The 27,820-nt window shown below is 38.3% G+C and overlaps 1 protein-coding gene across 1 annotated transcript; it reads left to right on the plus strand.

The window, feature by feature from the left end:
* Window positions 1-26,597, plus strand: LOC122658495 (sucrose synthase 2-like). The gene is made up of 16 exons (XM_043853482.1): window positions 1-17; window positions 17,010-17,171; window positions 17,337-17,469; window positions 17,574-17,725; window positions 17,833-18,025; window positions 18,374-18,492; window positions 18,644-18,860; window positions 19,228-19,323; window positions 19,443-19,616; window positions 20,969-21,085; window positions 21,174-21,340; window positions 23,167-23,391; window positions 25,246-25,567; window positions 25,663-25,907; window positions 26,018-26,156; window positions 26,423-26,597. The coding sequence occupies exons 2-16, from the start codon at window positions 17,074-17,076 to the stop codon at window positions 26,459-26,461; spliced, it is 2,436 nt and encodes an 811-aa protein (XP_043709417.1). The 5' UTR covers window positions 1-17; window positions 17,010-17,073; the 3' UTR covers window positions 26,462-26,597.
* Window positions 26,598-27,820: the final 1,223 nt, after the last annotated feature.

The raw sequence follows: 27,820 nt of genomic DNA on the forward strand, positions 1-27,820 counted from the left end.
GAAAATGAAGGAGGTGCAATCGTTAATTGCATATTGAGCATTTAAATGTATAACCATTGATTGTATGTTGAGCATTTAAATGTATAACCGTTGGCTGCATAGTGAATATTTACATGTGTAATCGTTAACTGCATGTTAAACATTTAAATGTATAATCGCTGGTTGCATGTTGAGCATTTAAATGTATAATCGTTGGTTACATGTTGAGTATTTACATGTGTAACCGCTGGCTGCATGTTGAGCATTTAAATGTATAACCATTGGCTACATGTTGAGCATTTAAATGTATAATTGTTGACTGCATGAGTATTTACATGTGGAACCGCTGACTGCATATTGAACATTTAAATGTACAACCGCTGACTGCATGTTGAGCATTTAAATATATGACCGTTGGCTACATGTTGAGTATTTACATGTGTAATCGCTGGCTGCATGTTGAGCATTTAAAGATATAACTGCTGACTGCATGTTGAGCATTTAAATGTATAACCGTTGGCTGCATGTTGAGTATTTATATGTATAACATGTATAACTGCTGACTGCATGTTGAGTATTTATATGTATAATCGCTGGCTACATGTTGAGCATTTAAATGTATAATTGTTGGCTGCATGTTGAGTATTTGCATGTGTAACCGTTGACTGCATGTTGTGCATTTAAATGTATAACCACTGACTTCATGTTGAGCATTTAAATGTATAACCGTTGACTGCATGTTGAACATTTAAATGTATAACCGTTAACTGCATGTTGAACATTTAAATGTATAACCGTTGACTGCACGTTGAGCATTTAAATGTATAACCGCTGACTGCATGTTGAGTATTTACATGTGTAATTATTGGCTGCATGTTGAGTATTTACATATATAACCGATGGCTGCATGTTAAGCATTTAAATGTATAATTGTTGATTGTATGTTAAGCATTTAAATGTATAACCGTTGGCTGCATGTTGGGTATTTATATATGTAACCGTTGGCTGCAATGTTGAGTATTTAAATGTGTAACATTGGGCTGCATGTTGAGCATTTAAATGTATAACCGTTGGCTGCATGTTGAGTATTTACATGTGTAAACTTTGGCTGTATGTTGAGCATTTAAATATTTAACCGCTGACTGCATGTTGAGCATTTAAATGTATAACCGCTGGCTGCATGTTGAGCATTTAAATATATAATCGCTGGCTGCATGTTAAGCATTTAAATGTATAACCACTGGCTGTATGTTGAGTATTTACATATGTAACCGTTGGCTGCATGTCGAGTATTTAAATGTATAACCGTTGATTGCATGTTGAACATTTAAATGTATAATCATTGACTGTATGTTGAGTATTTACATGTGTAACCGCTGACTACATATTGAGTATTTACATGTATAACTGCTGACTGCATATTGAGCATTTAAATGTATAACCGTTGGCTGCATGTTGAGCATTTAAATGTATAACCGCGGGCTGCATGTTGAGTATTTACATGTATAATCGTTGGCTGCATATTGAGCATTTGCATGTATAATCGCTGGCTGTATATTGAGTATTTAAATGTATTTAAATATATAACCGCTGACTGCATATTGAGCATTTACATGTATAATCGCTGGCTGTATATTGAGTATTTAAATGTATTTAAATATATAATCGCTGACTGCATGTTGAGTATTTACATGTATAATCGTTGGTTGTATATTGAGCATTTAAATGTATTTAAATATATAACCGTTGACTGCATGTTGAGTATTTACATGTATAATCGCTGACTGCATATTGAGCATTTAAATGTATTTAAATATATAACCGCTGACTGCATGTTGAGTATTTACATATGTAACCGCTGGTTGCATGTTGAGCATTAAAATGTATAATCGTTGGCTACATGTTGAATATTTACATGTATAACCGTTGACTGCATGTTAAATATTTACATGTGTAATCGCTGGCTGCATGTTGAGTATTTACATGTGTAATCGCTGACTGCATGTTGAATATTTACATGTGTAACCATTGACTGCATGTTGAGCATTTAAATGTATAACCGCTAGCCTCATGTTGAGTATTTATATGTGTAATCGCTGGCTGCGTATTGAGCATTTAAATGTATAAATGTATAACCATTGACTGTATGTTGAGCATTTAAATGTCTAACTACTGGCTGCATGTTGAGTATTTACATGTGTAACCGTTGACTGCATGTTCAGCATTTAAATGTATAACCGTTGGCTGCATGTTGAGCATTTACATGTGTAACTGCTGACTGCATGTTCGGCATTTAAATGTATAATCGTGGACTGCATGTTGAGCATTTAAATGTATAACTGTTAACTACATGGGTATTTACATGTGTAACCGTTGACTGCATGTTGAGCATTTAAATGTATAACCACTGGCTGCATGTTGAGCATTTAAATGTATAACCATTGGCTGCATGTTGAGTATTTACATGTGTAATAACTCGCTGCATGTTGAGCATTTAAATGTATAACCACTGGCTGCATGTTGAACATTTATGGCTGCATGTTGAGTATTTACATGTGTAATAATTTGTTGTATGTTGAACATTTAAATGTATAACCACTGGCTGCATGTTGAGCATTTAAATGTGTAACCGTTGATTGCATGTTGAGTATTTAAATATATAATCATTGGCTGCATGTTGAGTATTTACATGTGTAATCGTTGGCTGGATGTTAAGTATTTAAATGTATAACTGTTGGCTGCATGTTTTACATGTGTAATCGCTGACTGAATGTTGAGCATTTAAATGTATAACCACTGGCTGCATGTTGAGCATTTAAATGTATAACCGCTGGCTACATGTTGAGTATTTACATGTATAATCACTGGCTGTATGTTGAGCATTTAAATGTATAACTGCTTGCTGCATGTTGAGTATTTAAATGTGTAATCGCTGATTGCATGTTGAGTATTTAAATGTATAATCGTTGGCTGCATGTTAAGTATTTACATGTGCAACCGTTGATTACATGTTGAGCATTTAAATGTATAACCGTTGGCTGCATGTTGAGCATTTAAATGTATAATCGTTGGCTGCATGTTGAGTATTTGCATGTGTGTCTGCTGATTGCATGTTGAGCATTTAAATGTGTAACCGCTGACTATATGTTGAACATTTAAATGTATAACTACTAGCTGCATGTTGAGCATTTAAATGTGTAACCACTAGCTATATGTTGAACATTTAAATGTATAACCACTAGCTGCATGTTGAGTATTTAAATGTGTAACCACTAGCTATATGTTGAACATTTAAATGTATAACCACTAGCTGCATGTTGAGCATTTAAATGTGTAACCACTAGCTATATGTTGAACATTTAAATGTGTAACAGCTAATTGCATGTTGAGCATTTAAATGTGTAACCGTTTGAATAGAGTTACGATCGTTTAATGCAAAGGCTGGTTGAAGGGAACAACCACGAGGAATCACTATAACAACACTGAGCATGCCAAACCAAAATCGCTAGCTAGAGCATTATTTCAGGCTTCTTCAACACTTTACTCAAACTCGTCCCTTACCATGAACTTGTGTTCATCTTCATCTTTGTCTGCGTCTTTGCCTTCGTCTTCCCTGGTCGCGTGTGGCACATGACTCCTATGCTTAGACACAAGGCCTTGTAAAATGACTGCCACGCCCTCAAGGACTTTTGCCTTTCCATGCAAGCACGATGGTCATTTCTTGCACTTGTGTGTCTACGCACAGGAGCTGTGTGCCACATGCGATCATATAGCATTTTTTCCCCCTTTTTTTTTTTTTTTGTTGCCACATATGAACATAGATATTAAACGTTGAAAATCCATAAAATTTTATACAGGAAGAAATAATGGCTCTCACCGAGGTAGACAATAAATTTGATTATTTTAATCAAAAAATGAAAATAATTCAAATATACTGAACTTGTCATATTTTATTATTCAACCCCAAAAGATTGAAAAGTGAAGAAATTTAATTGTTATGTTAGAAAGTGTTTTAGTTACATGATGATTGTTAGTAATTATATAAATGATTGTGAGATTATCAAAAAAGTTACTATTTTATTATTCTTTTTCTAAGTCTAGCAAATCTCAAGGGTATCTCTAGCCTGGTGAAGATTGTTGCCACATAGCAGATTAGAAAAAGGCTGAAATTTGTAAACACTAAACAGGTACATCACAAGGTTTCCCGTTCGCATGTTTGGCCTAGTAGCAAAAAGAGCTAAGGAAACCTAGAGAAAATATGAAACTTTTCTAACAAAACTATGGAAAATACAAAATACTCAAATATCGAAAAAAAAAATATGGTGGGCTTAGGGATGTAAAAAAAAACCCGGCTAGCCTAAGCACACCCTAACTTGCCCTGAGTCATGACAGGGCTGGCCGGGCTTGTGTTTTTTTTTTTTGGGGGATAGGTCCTACTCTATTCTATTCTATACGGGGGTGGGGGGGGAGGGGAGATGTGAACCTGGAGAGTTAAACTCAGGACCTACCTCCTGGTAGCAATGGACTTCCACACACCACATACTACCAAGTGCGCTAGGCACTTGTTCATAGTGTCGGGGCTAGGTTTAGTGTTTTCCTGGCCTTGGCGGCGGGGGCTAGGTTGGGTCAAGCATGGGATGAGGTTTCCACCCTGGTAGGGGCAGCCCAACCCTGTATTATATGGGAAAGAGAACGCCACCCGGTCACGCAGTGCACGACACCCCTGCACCCAAACACAGGGGCACGTGAAATGACCGTTGCACCCCTGGTCATTTCCATCTTTCCAAGGGAAGTAACAGTTATTATGCATGCAGCACGCCCTTGTGTTTAGTATTATATATATATATATACATGCTTTATATAACAAAGCATGGGCTTAGTTAAGTGGACTGTGATTGGGCTTTGTAAGTTCCACGACTCAATGGGCCAAGATATTCAGGACCAATCAGGGCTAGCCCGGCCCAATCAAGGTCAATCAGGGTCGGGCCAGGCTGGACTTGGGTTTAGATTAAGACCCCTAGGGTTGATCTAGGGTTTAGGCCATGCTCGGTTCTCTCTCCCATATATTATATATACATTACATATAATAAAGCCTAGGCTTTGTTAAGTGGGTTGTGATTGGGCTTTGTTAGTTCTACGACTCAATGAGCCAACTTATTCAGGGCCAATTAGGGCTGGCCTAGCCCAATCAAGGTCAATCAGAGTCAGGTCAGGATTGGGAAAACCCTGCCACACTCGAACTGATTCTAAGTGTGTTAGGCCCTGGCAGGGCCGGACTGGACTTGGGTTTAGATTGAGACCCATAGGGTTGGTCTGGGGTTTAGGCCAGGCCTGGCCCAGCCTGGCTTGTTGACACCCTTAGGTGGGCTTGCCCTGGGTCAGGCCAAGACGCCTAGTATATGGTATAGGGGCCTTATGCCAGGCCCGGTCTCACCTAGACTTTGGAACAGATATTCAAGGTATGGCCCAAGTCCACGACCCTAACTATATGGGTCTGGCTGAGCATGGGCCTCTTAGGCATTTTTAGTAGTTCGGGCTGACATCCACGGTACCCTACATTGGATGGTGATGGAAAAGATTGACTACCCTATAGTCAAACAGTGCAGGCTTCTCTTGCCATACATTTGAATGGGTAAAGAAAGGAAAATAAAATCTTACTCTCCTTGTTTACTCCCTTGTAATTTTATTATTATAACATACAATGCAGAGATGCAAAGAAAGGTATTCGATGTAAGATGCCAGCATATATTTCATTATACAATGCTTCTCCCTATATTTTTAATATATTTTAGAGAGAGAGAGAGAGATCACTGCCTTAGCCTCTAGAGTCTGCATGCACTGGCTAATGGGAGCATGCGCACAAGCATATTGCCTTAAGTGGGATTTTCACCTTTCCATGGGAGCAGCACGATACTTTCACATGCTTTTGTGTCTAAGCGTAGGAATCATGCGATACATGTGACCAGATAGCATTCTTTTCCCTATCTTCTAATACTTTGTTTTGCCAGATTTCATGGTTTCTTAAGATGTGATGGACCTAAAGTCACAAAAGTTTGGAGTCGAGTAAGCTATCATTACAGAATTGATAAAAGTAAATCACCATCTTCTACAAGTTGCAGGTCCATCCAAATTTATTTATTTCAATTTTTGTCACTAGGATCCATGTAATACATTAAGGATTAGAGAAAGTTTTCCATCTCCCACTTGGAATGACTCACTCACGAATCTATGGCCATTATTACTCTCATACTCAAGCCTTTATAGCACCAATCTCACCCATTATTGCCACCGATGAAGGAATTCCTCTTTCACTATAGCATGAGGAAAACTTGATCCTAAAGGATTTTCAACATTTATGTCTTTGTAAAATTGGTGTATGATGACATTTTTTTTTAGGGAAAAGACTAAGCACACCACCCGTATACCGCAAATACAGTTGGCCCTACAGTGTAAAGCAATGGAACTAGTGTATCAAATGGTGGGAAATGAGTGTCAAAAGCTATATATGGTCCCTCCAATAATAGCATTGTATCTCAGTGAAACATGCCTTTACCAAAAAAGAATCTCAGCGAAACAAGCAACCAGTGTTTGATGAATCCACTCTTCCTGTGGATCTCACAGTGGATTCCATGTGAATGGTCCTGAGAGGGCCTTGGACAGTACTTGTACAAGGACATAATCCAGTTTCGTGTTTGATACCCTTATCCACAATAAATGACCACTGAGAGCAGGGCTTTAGATTTTTATTGGTTGGGATCAATATCAGCCTTGGCCGAATCCAATCTGGACCAGTTTGAATCGGACAGTTTTATCCTTGTTTTCTTTTAAAAAATTAATTTTTTTTTGGCATTTTTTACCCTTATCCATACCGATCCATCGATGCGAGATCGGCAAGGAATATCGGTCTCCATCGATATTGATAAGAATGGGCTGATCCGATACCAATTCTTCAAGCCATGACTGGAGGTCTTATCCAAATCTCAAACAACAGAACCTCCCAGCCCCTCATCCAGTCATCCTTGTGCTTGATCAAGATTTTTTCAGGACAATTCTTGTTCTTCTCTCCCCACCAATAACACCAATCTGGATTTAGGTTCTGTTACAACCTTCAAGGTAGGGAAAGGAATGAAACACAAATTGGCAACTAGTTAACATCATAAAAAGAAGTTGTGGTGGTTCCAAGAATCTAGACTCATTACAACTATTCGATAAGGATAACTGACACAAGGATCTATACCGTTTGAATGCTTCAAGAAGACTCATAAACCTTTCCAAAGATACAGAAGAATATACATAGAATTGACCACCGAAAGCAAGCCCAATAATTAAGCAGCTTTTCACCTTTTCCTTTGATGTGTTTGGTATTGGGTCTCTGAGGGAGACGATTTAGTATATAAAGGGATGAAACCTCTCCAGCTTTGCCGTGGCCAAGCAAGTTAGTAAAACTCTGGTTTATATGTAGTTTGTTTTTAGGGATGGCACCTTCAGGAGAATATCGTGGTTGGGTTGGGAAGGAAGAAATCGCTTTACTGGACGAGTTTGCGCGCAAGGTGAGGGCGGTGAGGCCTCCTCACCAACCACTTCATGTTACTCATCCTCAGTTTCCAGCTGCAGTGAAAAATCCACCTAGAACATCTGAACCCATTGATGCTAACCAGGCAGCCCAAATGTTTGGTGGAGCTGTGGTTGTTGAGCACCGTGTCAAAATGCTTCCTCGTAATCAGCCTCTTTATTAGTAGACCTTCTTGGCTTCTTGTACTTTTAAGATCTTTATTATATGCCCCCCCCCCCCCCCCCACTCTCTCTCTCTTGTATGCCATAGTGTGTATTACAATAAGAAGTAAATAAATAAAGTTTAACTCTCTCTCATCTTGCCAAGTTCTTGAATTTATAATTAAAGAGCAAACTGGTATAGGTAGCTCGATCTAAATATTCCATATTCTATTTAGTGGTAGCAATTTGGTGGGCTGGCTCTGGGTCAGGCCTAGTATATGGTATTGGGACACAGGCCCGGTCTCACCTAGACTTTGAAACAGATATTCAGGTTGTGGCCCAGATCCAAGCCGGTCCTATGGGTCTGACTGAGCATTGGGCCTCCAAGGCTTTTTCAGTAATTCGGGCTGGCAATGGGTACCCTTTTATTTGGTAAATTGCCTAATCCACCCTGAAAGGTTGTGGAAAAGATTTAAATTTTTTTTTTTTTTTGGGGGTATATGATGGAAAGACCCTATAAGCAAACATAGTGGGGGTGAAATGATGGCCCCCACCCCCATGAAAGGTGGAAATCCTACCCCTTGAGATATCAACACACGTTCTCATTGGCTGCCGCATGGGCGTGGCCCCTGCACTCTCCCATTTTGTTATTATAAATACGATGATGAGATGCAAAGAAGGGATCCGACAATCAATAAAATGCCAGCATATATGATTCTAGTACACAATACCTCTCTCTATATTTTTTATGGGAAATGGTTGTCTATCTAGGAGTATGGCCTATGCAAATACTCCCATGTGTCTAAATCTCTCCTCCTCTAAACAAGGGGGCAGAGGTGTCTTTTCATATGGGGAGGAGAGAGATAAACTCATGGGAGTGTAGTGTAGGCCACATTCCCGGACAGAATTCGTTTTCCCATTTCTTTATATCTTATAATACTTTGTTTTAGCCCGATTTCATGGTTTCCTAGAATTTGATGTGCTTAAAATCACAAAAAAAATTGGAGTCGAGTAAGCTATCATTACATAGATATGGAATTGATAAAAAAAAATAAAAAAAATTCGGTAATAGAATTGATAAAATTAAATCTCCATGTAATACGTAAAGGCTTGGAGAAAGTTTTCCATCTCCCACTAAGAAGGACTCACCCACGAATCTATGATCATTATTACTCTCCTACTAGTTGAAGATCCAAAATACCCCTCAAGCCATTATAACACCCATCTTACCTATTAATGCCATCTATGAAGGAATTTCTCTTTCAATATAGCATGAGGAAAATTCGATCCTAAAAGCTTTTCATCATGTATGTCTTTGTAAAATTGGTGTATGACATTTTTTTGGAAAAAGGCTGGACACACTGCCCGCATATCGCAGACTAGTGCCCGTTGTGTCTATCTCTCTCTTCCCTTCTATCAAATGACCCTCATTCCTCATCTTGTGCCCTGATTGTTGCCACCTGGTAATTTACCACACGCAAACGATGTGCTTATCCCTTTCTCTTTTTTTATTGAAAATAATCAATGAGTTTTTAAATGTTGTCTGAAAACTTGAGTTCTTCTAAAAGAGAGGGGAAACAAAATAAAATTGAGGAACATATTTGCTAAAAGGAGAAATATATTTTATATGTCATAAAAATCGATATGCCCCAGCCCAGCTTCTTTTCGGAATTTGAAGGTGGAGATCCAAGACCAAAGCCCAACCAAATAAAAGACAAAGAAGATGTTCAAGACATCAACATTCAAGAATAGCACGAATTGAGTGGGACCGAAACCATGGGACCCACATGACCAATCATCTGATAAGAATATTTGACAATGTTATTGACTATTAAGATTATAGTCAAGCCAACACATGCACCATTTGCGGCTAGAATGTATCATAAGGTTCATACCGATTGATAACTTGAGATTGTTAAGTATGAGAATTTTTATCTCCTCAAGTATAGTATACCTCAAGTGTACCAAAAAGGTACATCTGACGGTGCACCTTAAAGTACTTTTATTTAAAACACTCCCCTAAGTGCATGTGTACCGTTAAATATACCTTTTTGATACACTTGATAGTGCAAGTGTACTGTACTTGAGGGGATAAAAGTCCAAAGTATGTGCGTTTGTTTTGAAAATTAAGGATAATTTACAATTGATAGCACTTGAGAGTTGTATATATACAAGATATGTGTACCAATATGAGGAATTAGGACAAAAGTTTTAAAAATCAAAATTGGATTAATTGAATCAATCGTGATTTTGGTCATTCTAGAGTGGTCGATTCTAGGGTTTTGAGGATCAGATAGTTGAATTTCAGATTTGAGGGGTCGATTCTAAGGTTTTTGAGGATCAGATAATTGAATTTCAGATTTGAGAAACCGATTCTAAGATTGATTCCAAATGGGAACCGATTCAATCTCTGGTTCCGTGTTTAGAATCTTTGCTACAGACTTTATTTTCTATAAGCTTTCCATCTGAATTGTACATTCTACATCACTGAATGTCCTTATAAGCAACTGTACAAAGAAATGACTTCAATGATATGATTATCAGTGAAGGAATTCTTTCATCATGACTCACGGAAAACTCTCTTGGATTCATGGTTTTAGTGTACGATATCGAAACGGGTATTGGTAACCTGTAAAATCGATATGATATCAATACGGTATCAGTCTGGATCGGCTGTATCAGACAAAATTATCCCTGAATCTCCTTATAAAATGAGTTTTCTAACCATTTACCCCTTGTCCGTACCGTGCTACAAATAAAGTAATGGCACGGTATCGGTGACTAGTGAAACTAGTATATATTAGGCGATATGATACGGATACTTAGAACCATGCTTGGATTCCATCTATGAGGGATGAGGCATACAAAAACTTGAACCATGCTCCTTAAATGGTATGTGAAATGGATCCAGATCGTCTATGGCGTAGCTGCCCGTCCTGCCTGTGCTGCATAGACATAGGGCCACGTGCAAAAACCGCCTTACCCCTACTTGGGCAAGATACTCAGACAGGGGTAAGGTGATCTTTACATGCAGCCCTGTGCCCGCGCAGCATAGATAGGACGGACAACTGCGCCATAGACGATCCAAATTGATGTAAAATATATTACTACGTACAACGGTTGTAACTTGAGTATGATTGATCCAATCACCCAATTCTGTTGGCCCTACATTGTAAAGGACTAAAGCAGTGGGACTAATGTATTTAATGGTGGGAATTGAGTGCCAAAAGCTATTGTCCCTCCAATAATAGCCTTGTATCTCAGTGACACATGCAAGCAGTGGGTATCCACAACAAATGACCACTGGGAGGTCTTATCCAAATCTCAAACACTAGAACCTCCTGCTGAAAACGAATATTCTTAAAACGATGCGGAAAAAAAAAAGAGCAATCGAAACAGTAATCATATAAATAATCTCAAGGATTTATGTGGTTCGATAAGATTGTCTATGTTCATCGTGAGATGAGATATATTTTACTATCAATAGAAAATAAGTTACAATCGTTTATCCTCACACCTCTCAGATTTTGTTACAGATAAAGAGAATAGGTTACAGCCACTCGTGCTTACATCACTCAGATTTTGTTACATAGAAAGAACCCTCGCTACATATTTATAGTGAAATCCTATACATGAATTTTATCAAAATACTCATATAGTCCTTAAAAAAATTTCCTCTAGACCTATATGGTCTCTTAACAGTCTTTTGAAATCAACCCACAAATCAAGCAATGGAATACAAGACATCGTACCCCCAACACCTCCGGACCCAGCCTTGAGTTTGATCAAGATTTGCTGAGGAAAATTCTTGTTCTTTCTCTGATGACACCAATCTAGATTTGGGTTCTATTCCAACCTTTAAGGTAAGGAAGGGAATAAAAGATAAATTGGCAACTATCTACATCATAAAAAGTTGTGGTTCCAAGAATATAGACTCATTACAACTATTCGATAACGATAACGATAACTGACACAAGGATCTATTCCCGCTTGAATGAATGATTCAAGGAGACTTATAAACCTCTCCAAAGATATAGAAGAATATACATAGAATCTCTCTTATAGAATTGCTGACCACCGAAAGCAAACCAATAATTAAGCAGCTCTTCACCTTTTCCTTTTGTGTTTGGTATTGGGTCTATGAGGGAGACGATTTAGTATATAAAGGGATGAAGCCTCTCCAGCTTTGCCGTGGCCAAGCAAGTTAATAAAACTCTGGTTTATAGTTTATTTTTAGGGATGGCACCTCCGGGAGAATATCGTGGTTGGGTTGGGAAGGAAGACATCGCTTTATTGGACGAGTTTGCGCGCAAGCTGAGGGTCGTGAGGCCTCCTTACCAACACCAACCACTTCATGTTACTCACCCTCAGTTTCCAGCCGCTGTGAAAATTCCCCCAAGAATATCTGAACCAATTGATGCTAACCAGGCAGCCCAAATGTTTGGTGGAGCTTTGGTTGTTGAGCACCGTGCCAAAATGCTTCCTCGTAATAAGCCTCTTTATTAGTAGACTTTCTTGTACTCTTAAGATCCGTTTATGTATGCCCCTCTCTTGTATACCATAGTTTGTATTATGTCGTAATAATAATAAGTAAATAAATAAACCATAGTTTGTATTATGTCATAGTAATAAGAAGTAAATAAATAAAATTTCCTCTCTCTCTCTCTCTCTCTCTCTCTCATCTTGCCCCAAGTTTGTATTATGTCACATGTGATTATGAGAAAAGCTAATATACAACACTAACACAAAACCGAACTCAATATGATAACTATATAACTACTCACACACAATAAGGCTCATATGTGGCATGCAAACTAAGGGTGTCAATTTTGGACCGGAACCAGTAATTGGACTAAAACCATCCCATTAGGAATCGGAACTGACCCACCCAATAGCTTATTGGTCCGGATCTAGTTGTAGTGATATATTATTGGTCCGAATCTGGTCTGATCCCCGGAACCATTAGAACCGAAAGAAATGCATACACTTGAGCTTGTCTTGCATCATTTTTTTGGTTTTAAAATGTTAAAATATGATCTTTGCTATTTTAACATACAGTTAAAGTGACTTTTATTATACAGTACGTTGTTGTTCAATTGCTAATAGAACATGACCCAAGACTAAGTAGGACACGTGGCCCTTCAAATTCTAGTATTCTACCCCTCTCATATCTGTTGCACATAGAGGACACACACCAGTAGTTAAGGAATTGCTTTTGAAAGATTCTAGTTTGCTTGAGATTTCTCATTCCAATGGGAAGAATGCTTTACATTTGACTATTCAACAAGGGCATGTTTGGACCCGATTAGGAATCAGAACCGGACCACACATTAGTTAATGGTCATGGGTCTCAGATTTGGAATCGGTGAACTTATTGGTTCGGATCTGGTCTTGATACCTTAGCACCGGAACCGTTAAAGAACTAGATTGATAGCCCAAAACCGGACCAGTTGACACCCCTAATGCAAACCCATGCATGTATCAGTTTTATTTTAAAAACAAAAAACATTTTTTTTTGATAACGTAAAAACTCATGGCCAAAGGATACATAAATTCAATAATCATGGACCAGAAATAGACCACACCATCTTATTAGTTACTAATTAGGCTTGCGCTGTGCGTCCTTGTGAGGGAAGTCCTAAATCTGTAGCCCTCTGTACTGATAGGCTGCCTTCCCGTTATCTATAACTTTCTCCTGCAGAATGATAAGAACTGCCGGAGCACGATTACCGGCTTGGGGTCGGAGATTCTTCCCTTTCCGGCCAACTTGCTCGTCCAGGACTTGGAAAGCTTCTCTCACGATCTTCTCCAGATTGGCTTGACGTGCCTTTCTACTTTTTAAATCTTGGAATGCTTCTTTCCCTATCTTCACAAGATCCACTTGACGTGCCATTTCAATCTCTATTGGAAACCGAACAAAACACAAAACTAATGCAATAATATTTCAACTCAATGTAAGAATCAAGTGGCCGGGGCTCCATTGGATGAAACATCTTTCACGTGTCGAGTTCTTAGGCCCGAACTGCAAGACTAGCCAAGATGAAAGAATTGAAAAGAATTTAAATTCGTTTCAATCCTACTTAATTATTTAGGAAGTGAACCTGTTCTGTCTTTTTGAATCTTTGATCATGAGAGTCATGTGTTGTTCGTACCCACCTTACGTAATAGCCATTGACGAAAGCATCAAACATGTCCTTGCTCATCATGCATGCCTCTCTCTCTTTTGGGGCAAGAGTGGATGTCCTGCTGCAAAGAAACTTAGAAAAGGGTAAATTACATGTCACCCCTTGGTTTTCAAACAAACTCAAATCACTTCTTGATTTTTGAAAATACTCATCTGTTCCCCTCTATAGTAACAGTGTTAGTCAACTGTTAATTATTGATGTGAAAGGACTATTTTACCATTGTACTAAAACATTAGAATTAAATTTATAATACTATTCTTCTTTCATCTTCAAGGGTAGTTTAGAGGTTTAAATTTATTTAACTGGCTAACATCATCACTTAACAGCACAAAACTAACGGTAAGGACTAATTTGTTATATTGGGGTCTAATACAGAGCGTGATTTGCATATTTTAAAAAACCAAAGGGTGATTTGAGTTTCGTTTGAAAACCCGTGTAATTTACCCCTTAGAAAAACATATAACAATAACCTATGGACGATCTAAATATTATATTCTCTTTTGTTTTTGTTTTTTTTTTTCTGAAGATGCCTATTTACTGGACTGGTAGCTATTTGGTGGGCTGGCTCTGGGTCAGGCCTAGTATATGGTATAGGGACTTTATGCCAGGCCTGGTCTCACTTAAACTTTGGAGCAGAAAGTCAGTCTGTGGCCCAGGTCCATGACTGGGCCTGGGGGCCTGGGCCTCTAAGGCTTTGCAGTAATTCGGGCTGGCAATGGGTACCCTTCTGCCCTGTTATTTGCCTCATCCACGTGTACCCCTACTTTGGAAGGTGATGGAAAAGATTGACTACACTATAAGCAAACAGAGCAACATACTTGGTGTTGATAGGTCTCAAGGAGAATTGAACTAATGACCTCTTAAATACTTGGTGTTGGTGTTTTCCAGTTGATCTATGTACCACTTGGCGTCAAACTTGACTGAAATTTTATGTACAAGTAAACTCCAAGATTCGTCTACTCATGTGTTAAGTTTCAATCCTATCGGATCAGCGCCACCATGTAGAAAAAATAAAAAGCAAGAAAAATCTGAACATCATCAAGAAGGTGGTCGAAGACTATGAGGTGTGTATGGACATACATGAAATGACATACAAGGGGAAGTTACCAAAGAGAATTGTTTGTATCCTATTTCGGTCAAAAGACAGGGCTAATGAAACTGGACAAGAGCAACATAAGCTAAGAGCAGGCATAATGGATGGTTCACTCGAGCGAAGTCGAGAAATTTGAAATAAATTGGACGGTTTAATTGGGTCTAGATAAGGTGGTTGTTTTGTAATGACAGGAACGGTTATAGTCGGTCTTTGAAATCTTAATACCGACGGCCATGATTAGTTAAGAGTGGAGGTTACAACCATTGGTGGGAACATGGGGTTTAATCAATTATGGAACCATTCAAGTATAAATAAGAGATTTTGAGAAGAGAGAAAGACCTTTCGTCCAATCAACAACTTGAATCATTCATCTTTTTTAAGGAGCAGGAGTAAGTTAATTTAGTTTTAGTTCTTAGTTCCTATAGTGTAATCATCCCATCCATGGATCATCTTTATGTATCATTTTCTTCATTTCCTCTTATTGTCTTATTGTTAACCTGTATCAATTGAAAGTCCTTGGAGTAATCAAGCCAATAGGGTGATTCACATTCATTTAGAGAGGCTAGATCGGCATTTATGGTCAAACCACATTTCTTGAGTCCCCATGACTCTGGCATGCTCGCGCATTCAACAACGGTCACGGGACTGAAATTGTGACAAACAAGAATATACAGTTGTTTATACCTCTTTTTTTTCCGGTCTTGAGACTGTAGGTTGAGATGTGCAAGCGTGCCAAAGTCATTAAGACTCAAATAAAATTGGCTGAAATAGTGCAATTCATGTTGGCCCATGTCCCATGATATAAATCTAAACTAAAAAAATATCATAAAAATATATTCAATACTTAAAGCCCAGTCCAATAAAAAATTAATGTCATAAATAGATTTGAGCCAATAAATCAAACAGGTCCAAGCCCAAAGCAAAGTTTACAAATTAAAAGGGTCGGACTAGGTTGGGTTGAAACCGATCGAACTCCCGACGGGCTCGGACCCTACCCCGTACAGATTTGAGCCAATATTTATCTTGAAGGAAATTTCGTCACGGACTTCTTGGCGATTTTTAGGTTTAAGAACCCCATCTCTTTGTTGGAGACTTGGAGGAGGGATCAGCTACCTCCTATGATCTGGTTCATCCATGTAATGGGACCCACCTCTGGAGTGTGAAACCCACGACCCATGGAGGGTTCAGAACATTCCCCCCTAGTCCACTGGACCGTTCAAAAAATGGGACCCAATGATATGGCATATAAAGCCGTGCTTTTTTTTTTTTTTTTGATAATGTAAAGCCGTGCCAAATATAAAGACAGAAAGTCATAATTACCTTTCAAAAATCAAAACTGGCAATGGCCAACAGCTAACGTTATGCAATTCAGAATTCTACAAGTGATGTAGCGTGGTGTGACGTGACTAGGCTTCGGGCAAGGGGTAAGATAGTCTTTGCACACCTTGTTGTATCTGATACTGCGCATGCAGCGGGCAGAGTGCTGCACAGGAGTCTTTCCTGTGACGTGACTAGTAATCATTTATGCGGACCGACTCAACTCCAGCCGTGGCGGGAGCTGGAAGATCAGTCCAGTCAAAAGAGAGGGTTGACAATGAAATGACATAAACACCCCTCATTTTGTTGGATTGGTGGAGGAGAACCGAATTCCATTTACGTTTATGGTCGATAGACTCAACGACACGTTTTGGAAAGTGACTGATCTACCATTCGTTGCATACTAATGGAGTTACTGACCAATCATCTTTGTGGCTTTGTCACCATCAACACCCCCTCGGAGAGAGAGAGAAAGATTAGAGCAGAGTAATCCCACTCGCTGCACACAGACATTAATGTCGGTTTTATGGAAATAAAATTATTTAGTTTTGGATAAACATAGATTAAATTCATTCAGCCTTGACCCTTGTTTAGTCTCCTAGAATCGAGAATCGAGGATCGAGAATCATGATCCACCATTGATGAGCGAACTTTCATCCTCTCCTTCTGTGATCTACACATGCCATCTTGTTCTTTAATTTGATCCACTACCATCACCTCTGGTTTTTTGTTTGGTTTGTTATTGGTTACTAGTTACCACTTCTGGTGAAGAGAAAGTGCAAGATCATGGCGAATCCTAAACTTCAACGACTGCCAACCTTCCGAGAGAGGGTCGAAGATACCCTCTCTACTCACCGTAACGAACTTGTTTCTCTCCTTTCCAGGTTCTTCTCGCTTTCTTTTCGATCTTCTGAAGCTAGGGTGTTTTTGAGTTTCATTTCATGGTTTCCCTTCCTTTATTCTTCCTTCTCTCTCTCTTCTCTCTCTCTCTATCTTTTTGGTTTTGTTTGGTTCATTTCTTCTTAATGTGATATATTTTTGTTGGAAAGGTACGTCGCCCAGGGGAAAGGGATTCTGCAACCGCATCGCATCTTTGATGAGTTGGCCAACGTTGTCGGAGAAGATAAAGGAAATCAGAAGCTTACTGAGAGCCCCTTCATTGAAGTCCTAAAGTCCGCGCAGGTTCACTCTACAGTTTTGCACTTCTGATCTTGCACAACCGCATCACTTGGCTTCTGTTATTTCTACTTTTTTTTTTTCCTGATCTACATGGTATTTGCTTTTAGGAAGCTATAATTCTTCCGCCGTTTGTCGCTATAGCGGTTCGTCCAAGGCCTGGCGTTTGGGAATTCGTTCGTGTTAACTGTGATGAGCTCAATGTAGAACAATTGAGCGTTTCTGAGTATCTTCGCTTCAAGGAGGAACTCGTCGATGGCGAGTGAGTACTTGTTCTCCTCTTCTCACTCATTTTTATCACTGCCTCTTACTGGGGATGCCCTAATTATTTCTTCTGACGAAATCTTGACGTTTAACATTTTGTTTCAGACACAATGAACCTTTCGTGCTTGAACTTGATTTGGAACCCTTCAACACATCGTTCCCTCGCCCTAATCAGTCATCGTCCATTGGCAACGGTGTTCAATTCCTCAACCGTCACCTCTCTTCGAATATGTTTCGGAACAAAGACTGTTTGGAGCCTTTGGTGGACTTTCTCAGAGCTCACAAATATAAGGGACAGGTTAGTCTGCCGTCGCCATTTCTCCCCTCTTTTTGCACTCTGTTTCTCATGATTTCACCAACCTGTACACCATGCTATGCTCTAATACTTTATTACTTATATTTCTTTATCGAATTCTCTGCCTTTTCTTCTAATTGAACTTCCAGATTGCTACACCCAACTTCCTGCCCAGTTTTTTTTTAGCTTAGCAGGTCCCAACTCCCAACCAGAATATATAGAGGGCAATGGCAAGGGAAAAAGATAAAGCAACTATGAAAGAAAAGCAAATTCTGCTGAAGAGCATTCTTTGCTGTTAATGCTGTTAAACCTTAGAGCTGAATAGTGTGATTTGGTTAATATGGTGTGCAGGCAATGATGCTGAATGATCGCATTACTAGCGTATCCAGGCTCCAGTCTGCCTTGGGGAAGGCAGAGGAGTATCTTTCAAAGCTCCCGCCAGAGACACCTTATTCTGATTTTGAGCATAGGTAAGCTGCTTAATTCATGTTTGTATGCTCTGCCTCTTTATTCCTTAACGGTGTATCCACTTTCAATTGTTTTAAAGGTTTTTATCGCTTATGTGATGCACAATTCATTTGCTTAAAGTTTCTCATTTACGGTTCATCCCCTTGTAAGCAGATTCCAGGAAATAGGTTTTGAAAGAGGTTGGGGTGATAATGCGGATCGAGTTTCAGAGACTGTACGTCTACTCTCTGACATTCTTCAAGCTCCTGATCCATCTGTTTTGGAGACCTTCCTTGGGAGGATTCCTATGGTGTTCAATGTTGTCATTCTATCCCCGCATGGATACTTTGGCCAAGCAAATGTCTTGGGTTTACCTGACACTGGTGGGCAGGTATTGTCATCAATGGCTGTGTTTATGGACAATATATAGAATACAAAGTTGGATTTCCTTTTACCTCTTTCTGTTTTTTCTTTTGGTTCATACACTGTAATGTATTTCTTTTTAATGTTAAATATTTGATATATAGGCTCTGTTTGGTATGCATTTTTGGAATAGATTCTGGGTCTGGAACACATCTGAAACCCGAATTTTCTCTAATTTCTCGTTTCAGAATGCATTCTAAACCCAGAATCTATTCCAAGAATGCATAGTAAAGACAGCCTTAATCTCCAGGTATGTGTATTATATTGACATTGTCATTGTGAAGTTCATGAATATCGGAATAGCATTCTCCTCAGATCTTTTAATTGTTGCACAGATTGTTTATATACTGGATCAAGTGCGTGCCTTGGAGAATGAAATGGTTTTGAAAATAAAGAAGCAAGGGTTGAATGTTACTCCTAGAATTCTTGTGGTATGTGCATTTTCTTTGCTTCTCACAAGGTAGAATTTATATCAGTATGCTCTACTTTGTTTCACATAGGTTATCTTCGTAGTTTTCTATGTAATACTTTTACTAATGTTTGGTGCAAGGTTACCCGACTAATACCTGATGCAAAAGGAACGACATGCAACCAACGCCTTGAGAGAATTAGTGGGACAGAATATACACACATTCTGCGGGTGCCATTTAGAAGTGAGAAAGGAATTCTTCGTAAATGGATATCAAGGTTCGATGTATGGCCATACCTGGAAAAGTTTACAGAGGTAAAATCTATTTGACAATGGCATCCTGAGCTATTCCTTCCCTAACATTTGGTAATTATTCATAAGGAACAGCTTTTGTTGGATGGTTTCCTCCCTTTCCAAGTTTTTTGTTTGTGAACCACAGTTTATGGTTTGCTGAAATGGGCTGAAACTTCTAGAAATTTTGGATCATATTGAAGATACTTAATGAAAGTACAAAACCTTTAACATACTTCTAAAGCAATAGGAAATACGAAGTCAAAAAGTAGATTTATCTTTTAACATGTTGGCCTTGGCAGAGGGTATTGAGAAACTCAAGAGATTACCTTCCTATCACTTTGTTGCTAGGAGTGGTTATGATTGATTATTATTCTTTGCCCTCTATGTGGAGGTCTACTGCTTCACTATTTTATTTCTGTTATTAATAAATATTTATTTGCATATAAAGAAAATTGTTGCAAATTTTTAATAGTGGTTGAAAGAAAAGGCATTATTTGGTAAGATTCCCAAGCACAGTTCCTGAATTTCCCATTCTTCTTGGTAGCAGGATACTCTATTACTAGGAACACTAGTAAAATTAGGAACTGTGCCAGGAATATTCCCACATTGCGCCTAAGTATTTCAAAAGCTATTGCTTCTCGCTTTGTGTTTCCTGCTTTCGTTGCTTATCACCTTCTTCTGCTTCTTATTCTTCTTTTACCACCTGTAATTTGCTCTTTAAGTTATTTATCTTTGGATATCCCTGCTTCTCAGCTCAGACTTTTGCTTCTCCCTGTATAGAGTAATGTGTTAGTAACCCACCCACTGGGATCATCTTGACCTTTGGGGAGATTTCTGTGATGTGTCCGCTTAGAGAAGTTAGAAAAATTAGTTTGGCAAAACCACAATTGCATTATTGGACTATAGATGGGTATGCGAAGTTAGATTCACTGGTGCTGATATAGACATGTTCTTTGACACAAATATTAGAAACAAAATGTTAAGGAACACGGGGAGAGATGTCTGTTGTCCCCACATTGAAGAGACATCTGTTGTTTGGTTTCAGAGATAAAATGGCAATTCGTTAACTTTTTTGATTCCTACCATACTGAAATTTTGTGTTTCATATCAATTTTAAGATACTAGTAACTTAGGAGGATATACCCTGTTTAGACCAAAAATTAATTAAGTTTGTTATTTTCCCATAAAATGAAGCAACAGAAAAGAAAACCATAAACTTAATGAAATGAAGTAAATATTTTGTTTGCGGAAGTACAGTTTGTGTGTGTATCTGTGCACATCATGCATGCATCTGTGGTATGGGTGTGTGTGTGTGTGTGTGTGCTTGCCTTCTTGTTTATGGGATTTCTCTAACTGTTTTATGCTGTGATTAGGATGCATCAAGTGAAATTGCTGCTGAGTTACAGGGTGTTCCAGATCTGATCATTGGCAATTATAGTGATGGGAATCTTGTTGCTTCATTATTGGCTTATAAGCTCGGAGTCACACAGGTCTTTTATCATTACTTGACTCAGTGTTTCTGCAATACCATTGCTATCTATTGAGAACCAAATTTTACTTTGAATTGTTTATGTGCAGTGTACAATTGCACATGCACTGGAGAAAACAAAATATCCAGATTCAGATATATATTGGAAAAATTTTGATGACAAGTACCATTTCTCGTGCCAATTTACTGCTGATATACTTGCCATGAACAGTGCAGATTTTATAATCACTAGTACATACCAAGAGATTGCGGGAACGTAAGCCCATTCTTTATTATTATTTTTTTATTTGGATAGATAAGTTCATTTATTAGTGTGTTGATATCCAAATGAATTTGCATGCAAGCAGATATATTTGTTTTACCTGTTAGCATATACTATTATTTTGAGATGCAAATCCCTGGTGCATACTGTGGTCTGCTGTAAGAACAGCAATAATCCTCAAATTATGCAATTCATGCTCACTTTGTGAGGTCCTTAGGTGTTGTATTTCCTAATGCATGTATGTAATCTAATATTCTCCTGAATTATATTTTAATACAATTGACTTTTCCTACTGTGGTAACCAGTAACCCTTGTATGGTTGAAAATGAATTCACTATTTGTTTTTGGAATGGAGATTCCGTCTACTTGTTTTCCATGTGAACCTCTTGTTTATCCTTAATTTATTATTCTAAAAACCACGAATTGTATCTTGGATTGCCTCTTATTTTAAGGCTTAAATAGACTATTCTTCTTATTGTTGAATCTAGTACTGGTCTTTGGTTGTTTTAATTGATCACATTTTTTTTTTTTATTATTATAGTTTTCCACGTCATTATGAGATTTGTAGTAGTGTTGTACCTCATGAACTTTCTTGCAATTCCTTCTGATTTTGGCCCTGATGTTTCTTTCTATGCCGATTAGGTGCTAAAGGTGCATAGTCTCAGTGGGGGTTTCAATATCCTCAGAAACCGTAGGTCAAATCCCCAAGTAACTGCATTTATTTGTCACCACTGCATATTTGAGTGACATTGCTCATGCAAAACTTCTGAAAAATATGGCTAGAGATCCAGCAGTCTCATTGGCTCAGCAAAGCCTCTGTTTCATGATATGCTGTACACTAGGAGGAGACTAGCAAAGACTGTTTAGTTGACTAGTTCTTATGGTGACCATTAACTTGGAATTTTGACTAGTGAGTTATTCATGGTGAATGGTGTGCATCAAACATCTGAACGGTATTCTCAGACCAATTCATGATGACCTTCCATGCAAATATGAGAAGCAATCAGTAGATTAAGATGTAGAAGCCAAGAAGTTAGGAAGGTAGTTCACTCTGAAAGCTCTACAGGATCCAATTCCATTATGAATTTAGTGATGTCATGAATTCTTACTAATTCCACAATTAGATGCTTTTTGTGGATCATACATGTTCTTTCTCCTGAGACTTGATTTTTATGTCAATCAACATAATTCTATTCTTTTGGAATGTGTGCTGTCAACACAATTTTTTTCTCTTTAAATCATTTAATACAGTACTCAATTTGTTCTTCCTCCTTTCCTTTTGGTTGCATACTTAAAGATATCTTTTTGTAGTCCTGTGCTATCTATGCCATTCGAGTATATCCTGGTTTGCTTTAGTTTCTTCTTCTTCTCATCATGCACTTTTTGCTTGGTCATTATGATGTTTTCAGTCTCTGCTTTGCATAAGTTTTTCTGTATAACATATGGAATTTATCTGCAGCTACCAAAAATTGTACCTCAAATGAAGCTTATCATTTCCCCCTTTCCCTTTCCCCTTGGTATGCATGCTTATATGTTTTCTTACCTATTCTAGTATTCTAGTTGTGTTGATACTTCAAACAAGATATCTTTACACATCAATATTCTTTGTTAAGGTTTTTGACTGCATTTTTGTCAGTCCATAAATTGTAAAGATGGTGGTACCGGATGCATCACAATGTATTTTGCATGATTTAGCCTTGCTATGATTTTGCCTCGTATAATGGCATTTGTTATTTGGAGGTGCTCATGTTAGTGCAACAGTGGTTCAATGTTTCTGCTTCTCTAATGATGGGTTTATCTTGTATCCTGTTTTTTCTCAGCAAGAATACTGTTGGACAGTATGAGAGCCACAAATCTTTCACTCTTCCAGGGCTCTATCGAGTTGTTCATGGCATTGATGTTTTTGATCCGAAGTTCAATATAGTGTCTCCTGGGGCAGATATGAGCATTTACTTTTCATACTCAGAAAAGGAAAAGAGATTTTATGCCCTACATGATTCAATTGAAAAACTTGTGTATGATCCTGCGCAGAATGATGAGCACATGTGAGTGTGTTTGGATATTACCTTCTCTAATATGAAATGTTTAATTTCATTGCCTTTAACACATTTTGTGATCATTCATCTTCATTATCCTCTGGCAAAAATCTTGCTTGGAAGAATATTAATAGAATGATTCTGCTGTGCTTGTACATTGATGTTTCAAAATTATATTAAGAAACTTATTAAAATGATGCTTATTTTTTGTTTGGGCTAGTCAAGTCTTTTTGCTGTTTGTTTATTGGGGTTATGTTTTAAAACCTTTCTGCAGATTATCAGTTTCCTTATGGTGACCTTGTGTGTGTCATTCATGTATCTTATTTGTGTATTTTCTTCCTGGATCTTTCTGTACGTATGTGCTGTTGAACTGTGGCTTCAACACTGTAGTTCCCAGATAGACACTGAGAGGGAGGTGGGGGTGAATCAGGGTAAAAAAAATTCTTTTAAATTTGAGCTTGCAAGTGTATTGTACTTGGTGTAACTGATGATCTGTAATTCCCAACACGCAATGGTTTGACACAGAGCTTACTTGCACAAACAATCACACACTATCCGCATGCACACTGTGCTACAACCACCATGTGGCTAGGCATATCTGTTTGTGCACACCCATCCTAGAACACACAACACTTCTAAACAAATACAAGAACAATACACAAGATATGTGTGGTTCGGCAAGTTGCCTACATCCATGGAGTAATACCCAACCCAGGGTTTTGTATTGGTTTAATATTGACTACGTATTCAACTGCAACTACAGTCCAGGTGATGCAACACCTACTTCCACCTAAGCACCCACTTTGGCTAGGGCACATACTGCTTTTCAATAAAACACCCACTTAACTGGTTACGGTATATGTGAATCGAAAATCAAAATAAATGCAAGTCCCACCCTCTTTCAATACATGCCATAGATTCTTCAACACAATTCAATCTAGGATAAATACAAAAGACTTGCTAATCTTAAAGTTACATCCCTTGACAGTCATATTCTGAGTGGCTTTACAGAGATCTCCAGGTGGTACTGGAATCTTCAACTGACCCCAAGAAAGGGGAGACTTGAATCTTCAAGTACCTTAACATAGTGGCCCCCTTCTTGTTTTCACTTGAGCAAAGTGATGCTGAGTTCTTCTACTTCAATGGAGCACAACCACCAACATTTGCACTTGAATGTGTTAGAGTTTATGTAATAGGGGTACTTTGGGAAGGGGTTTATAATCTTTGTTGTTTTATATTGTCTTTCCTTTTTTGTCCTTTTACCTCCCTAGGGAGGTGTATGCAATTTCTTATCTCCCCTCTTGCTTTCTTGCAACCTTTAGATCAAGAGAGCAATCAATGTCCCACAGACCTTAAGAACAGTTTGGGGTCACATACTGTGATATTATCAGGATTGAAATCAAAGCTGCAGATATTCCTTCATAATAATCTTAAATGAGAGGTTGTAACATGTGAACCATATTTATCTAAGTTGCCTCTGATGCATCTTAATCTCATTGATAAGAATGTCAATTATCAGAATTAGCTGTATTCAAGTTACCACCAATCAATCTCACTAATATTTAACTACATAGTTGTGGGCTGAAAGTGAACTAAGAATATTTGAACAACAATAATGTTGCAATTATAGGCCATTGCTTGGAGCAATGGTAAAAGGTTCAGCCTGCCAGGGCAAATGCCCTGGTTCAAGTCTTGAGAACGGCCACTTTGCGGTTTGCGCAAAAAAATGCCAGAGGTTAGAACCTTCTCCAAACTCACCCCTCCCAGGACCCCGCATAGGAGTGACCGACACTGGATAATGGCAATTAATATTGCGATTACTAATTAGTATTTGCAGTTAATCTGATAATTTATATGTTGCAGTGGTACATTAAGTGATCGATCGAAGCCCATCATCTTTTCCATGGCTAGACTGGACCGGGTGAAAAACATTACAGGGTTGGTTGAGTGCTATGGTAAGAACACCAGACTAAGGGAACTCGTAAACCTGGTTGTGGTTGCTGGTTACAATGATGTGAAGAAGTCCAGTGACCGTGAAGAAATTGAAGAGATTGAGAAGATGCATGGCCTCATAAAGAAGTACAAGTTGGATGGCCAGTTCCGGTGGATATCAGCCCAAACGAATACAGCACGCAATGGTGAGCTTTATCGCTATATTGCTGACACAAGAGGTGCCTTTATTCAGGTAAGTGGTGTTGGTTGCCTTCTTTTAATTCAATTGCTCCCCTTTGCACGGAGAAAGCACACATTATTTTAACTCCACTCTTTGCTTGAATACAGCCTGCTTTCTACGAAGCTTTTGGGCTTACTGTTGTCGAGGCCATGACTTGTGGCCTTCCAACATTTGCCACTTGTCATGGAGGTCCTGCTGAGATAATTGAACATGGTATCTCAGGCTTCCACATTGATCCATATCACCCTGATCAAGCAGCTGAACAGCTGGCCGACTTCTTTGAACGTTGCAAGAAAGATCCCAGCTACTGGGATAAGATCTCTGATGGAGGACTGAAGCGAATCTATGAAAGGTCTGTCTTTCCTATTCAGTTAGTTAAACAGTGTTGCACATTATTTATGTGGGATTGGTGTTATACAATCGTGATTTCCCTAATTAGCATGTCAACTTAAATTTTGGCAGGTATACATGGAAGATATATTCTGAAAGGCTAATGACATTAGCTGGAGTTTATGGCTTCTGGAAGTATGTGTCAAAACTTGAAAGACGAGAGACCCGGCGCTATTTGGAGATGTTCTACATTTTAAAATTCCGGGATCTGGTGAGGATTTATCATTCTTTGTTTCCTTCACATACTAACAATGACTAAAGGTGTGTTGAAATGATGGTAAAACCCGTATGAGAGTTTAGAGTGGGATGGCAAGCACAGTTGTATTCTTTGTCTGCATTGAAATTAATTAGTGAACTGCAGCAAAAAATAATTGAATTAGATGGATTGGAAGAGTATTATAGTTGTACTTTACTATGATATATGCTTGATCATTGAACATGGAAGAACTCTTTCACCCTTATTGATTTTTTTTGCAGGCAAATTCTGTTCCACTGGCAGTTGATGATCAAGACTAGAAGCTGGTGTGCATATGAATATCAATGGAATTTGAATAATGTCCAGAGTGAATAAAATTATCTGTGAATATTCTTTCAGGATGCTTTTAGACTCCCATGTTTAAATTTGTTTGTCTAGCAAGAATATTTGAATTTCATGTTTCTCAAATAATCCTGTGAATCTGCTGCTACAGTTCAGCTTCGAGTTAGCTGCCTTAAAGAAGAAGGCAGGTAAGCTCCCTTTGCTTACTTGAACAGTTGAACCTAGTTTGCTGTAGCCTTGTTGGAACTCTTTCTTAAATTCCAGTGGGGCCATAATTACTGTTTGATATATTATTTTTGGGTAAATTTATTTGATAGTTGGGTAAGCACCTAAATTTAGTGGAAAATTTATCTACACATCATTTAACCATGTATTGATTGTAAACTATTCTTATTCCATGCATTCAATTTTAAGCTAATTAAATTTCTTCACATGTCATTATCATACTTCGAAAGCTATTTGGAAAAGCAAAAATTTATGATGGTTTGCATCACAGGTAAACAATCAAATTTAATCGACTATTTCAGTGTTTTAAAATTTGAGATCGGTCAATTGAACCTGTACAAGATTTCTAAAGTTATTTCATCACAAAAAAAAAAAAAAAAGATTTCTAAAGTGAGGTTTTAATTTGGTTGATTTTGACCCATTCCTAATAGATCTAGATCAATCCCAATAATTTTAGCTTTGCACTATTTGCATTCCAAATCGTTTTCATATAATGTTAAATCTAATTTTTAATCACGGTATTGGAACAAGTATCAGCCAATTTCAAAATATGTATCGGCCCATATTGTGTAGTTTTGCCTTCAATAATATCAATTCCGTGAACTATTAATTTTATCCTCTGTTTGTACTGTATCACCAATCTGATATTAGATATCGTTATCAGTTGTCCTGTGCAACCGATACTGATTTACAGAACCCCTGTAAAATTCATTTGCAAAACGATGTATGCACTGTCTTGCATGGTGCACGATCATGCACACAACCCTTAGATGGACTTAGGGGAGGGGGGGTTGCACCGGAGGGACTTGGCTCCTCATCCAGTTCGGCAGCAGGCGGCGATACATGGCTTTAGTGCCATTTGGACGGCTCGGATTGATAAAGCATAACTGAACGTTGTGCACGTGGGATGAAGAGAAGCATTCGACTCCTTATTTCCAGCTTGAATCACGCCGTCTGAATGGCACTAAGAACACGTGTCGATGCTTGTTGCTGCATTGGATGATCTCCAGCTCGAGGGGGACCATGATGGATAATAGAATTGAAAGTAGTTTAGAAAAAAAAAGATTGCTACACTGCCCTTGAATAGGAGGAATAGAAGGTTAGGACTCCCA

The sequence above is a fragment of the Telopea speciosissima genome, chromosome 4 (assembly GCF_018873765.1).
Source record: "Telopea speciosissima isolate NSW1024214 ecotype Mountain lineage chromosome 4, Tspe_v1, whole genome shotgun sequence".
NCBI classification, from domain to species: Eukaryota; Viridiplantae; Streptophyta; class Magnoliopsida; order Proteales; family Proteaceae; genus Telopea; species Telopea speciosissima.

What these genes read in the sequence shown, in the direction of transcription:
- LOC122658495 (XM_043853482.1), top strand. Translation starts at nt 17,074, where the DNA reads ATGGCGAATCCTAAACTTCAACGACTGCCAACCTTCCGAGAGAGGGTC. An exon ending in CTGAAGCGAATCTATGAAAG is followed by an intron (nt 25,908 to 26,017) that starts GTCTGTCTTTCC and finishes AAATTTTGGCAG; the next exon opens with GTATACATGGAAGATATATT. An exon ending in TTTTAAAATTCCGGGATCTG is followed by an intron (nt 26,157 to 26,422) that starts GTGAGGATTTAT and finishes TTTTTTTTGCAG; the next exon opens with GCAAATTCTGTTCCACTGGC.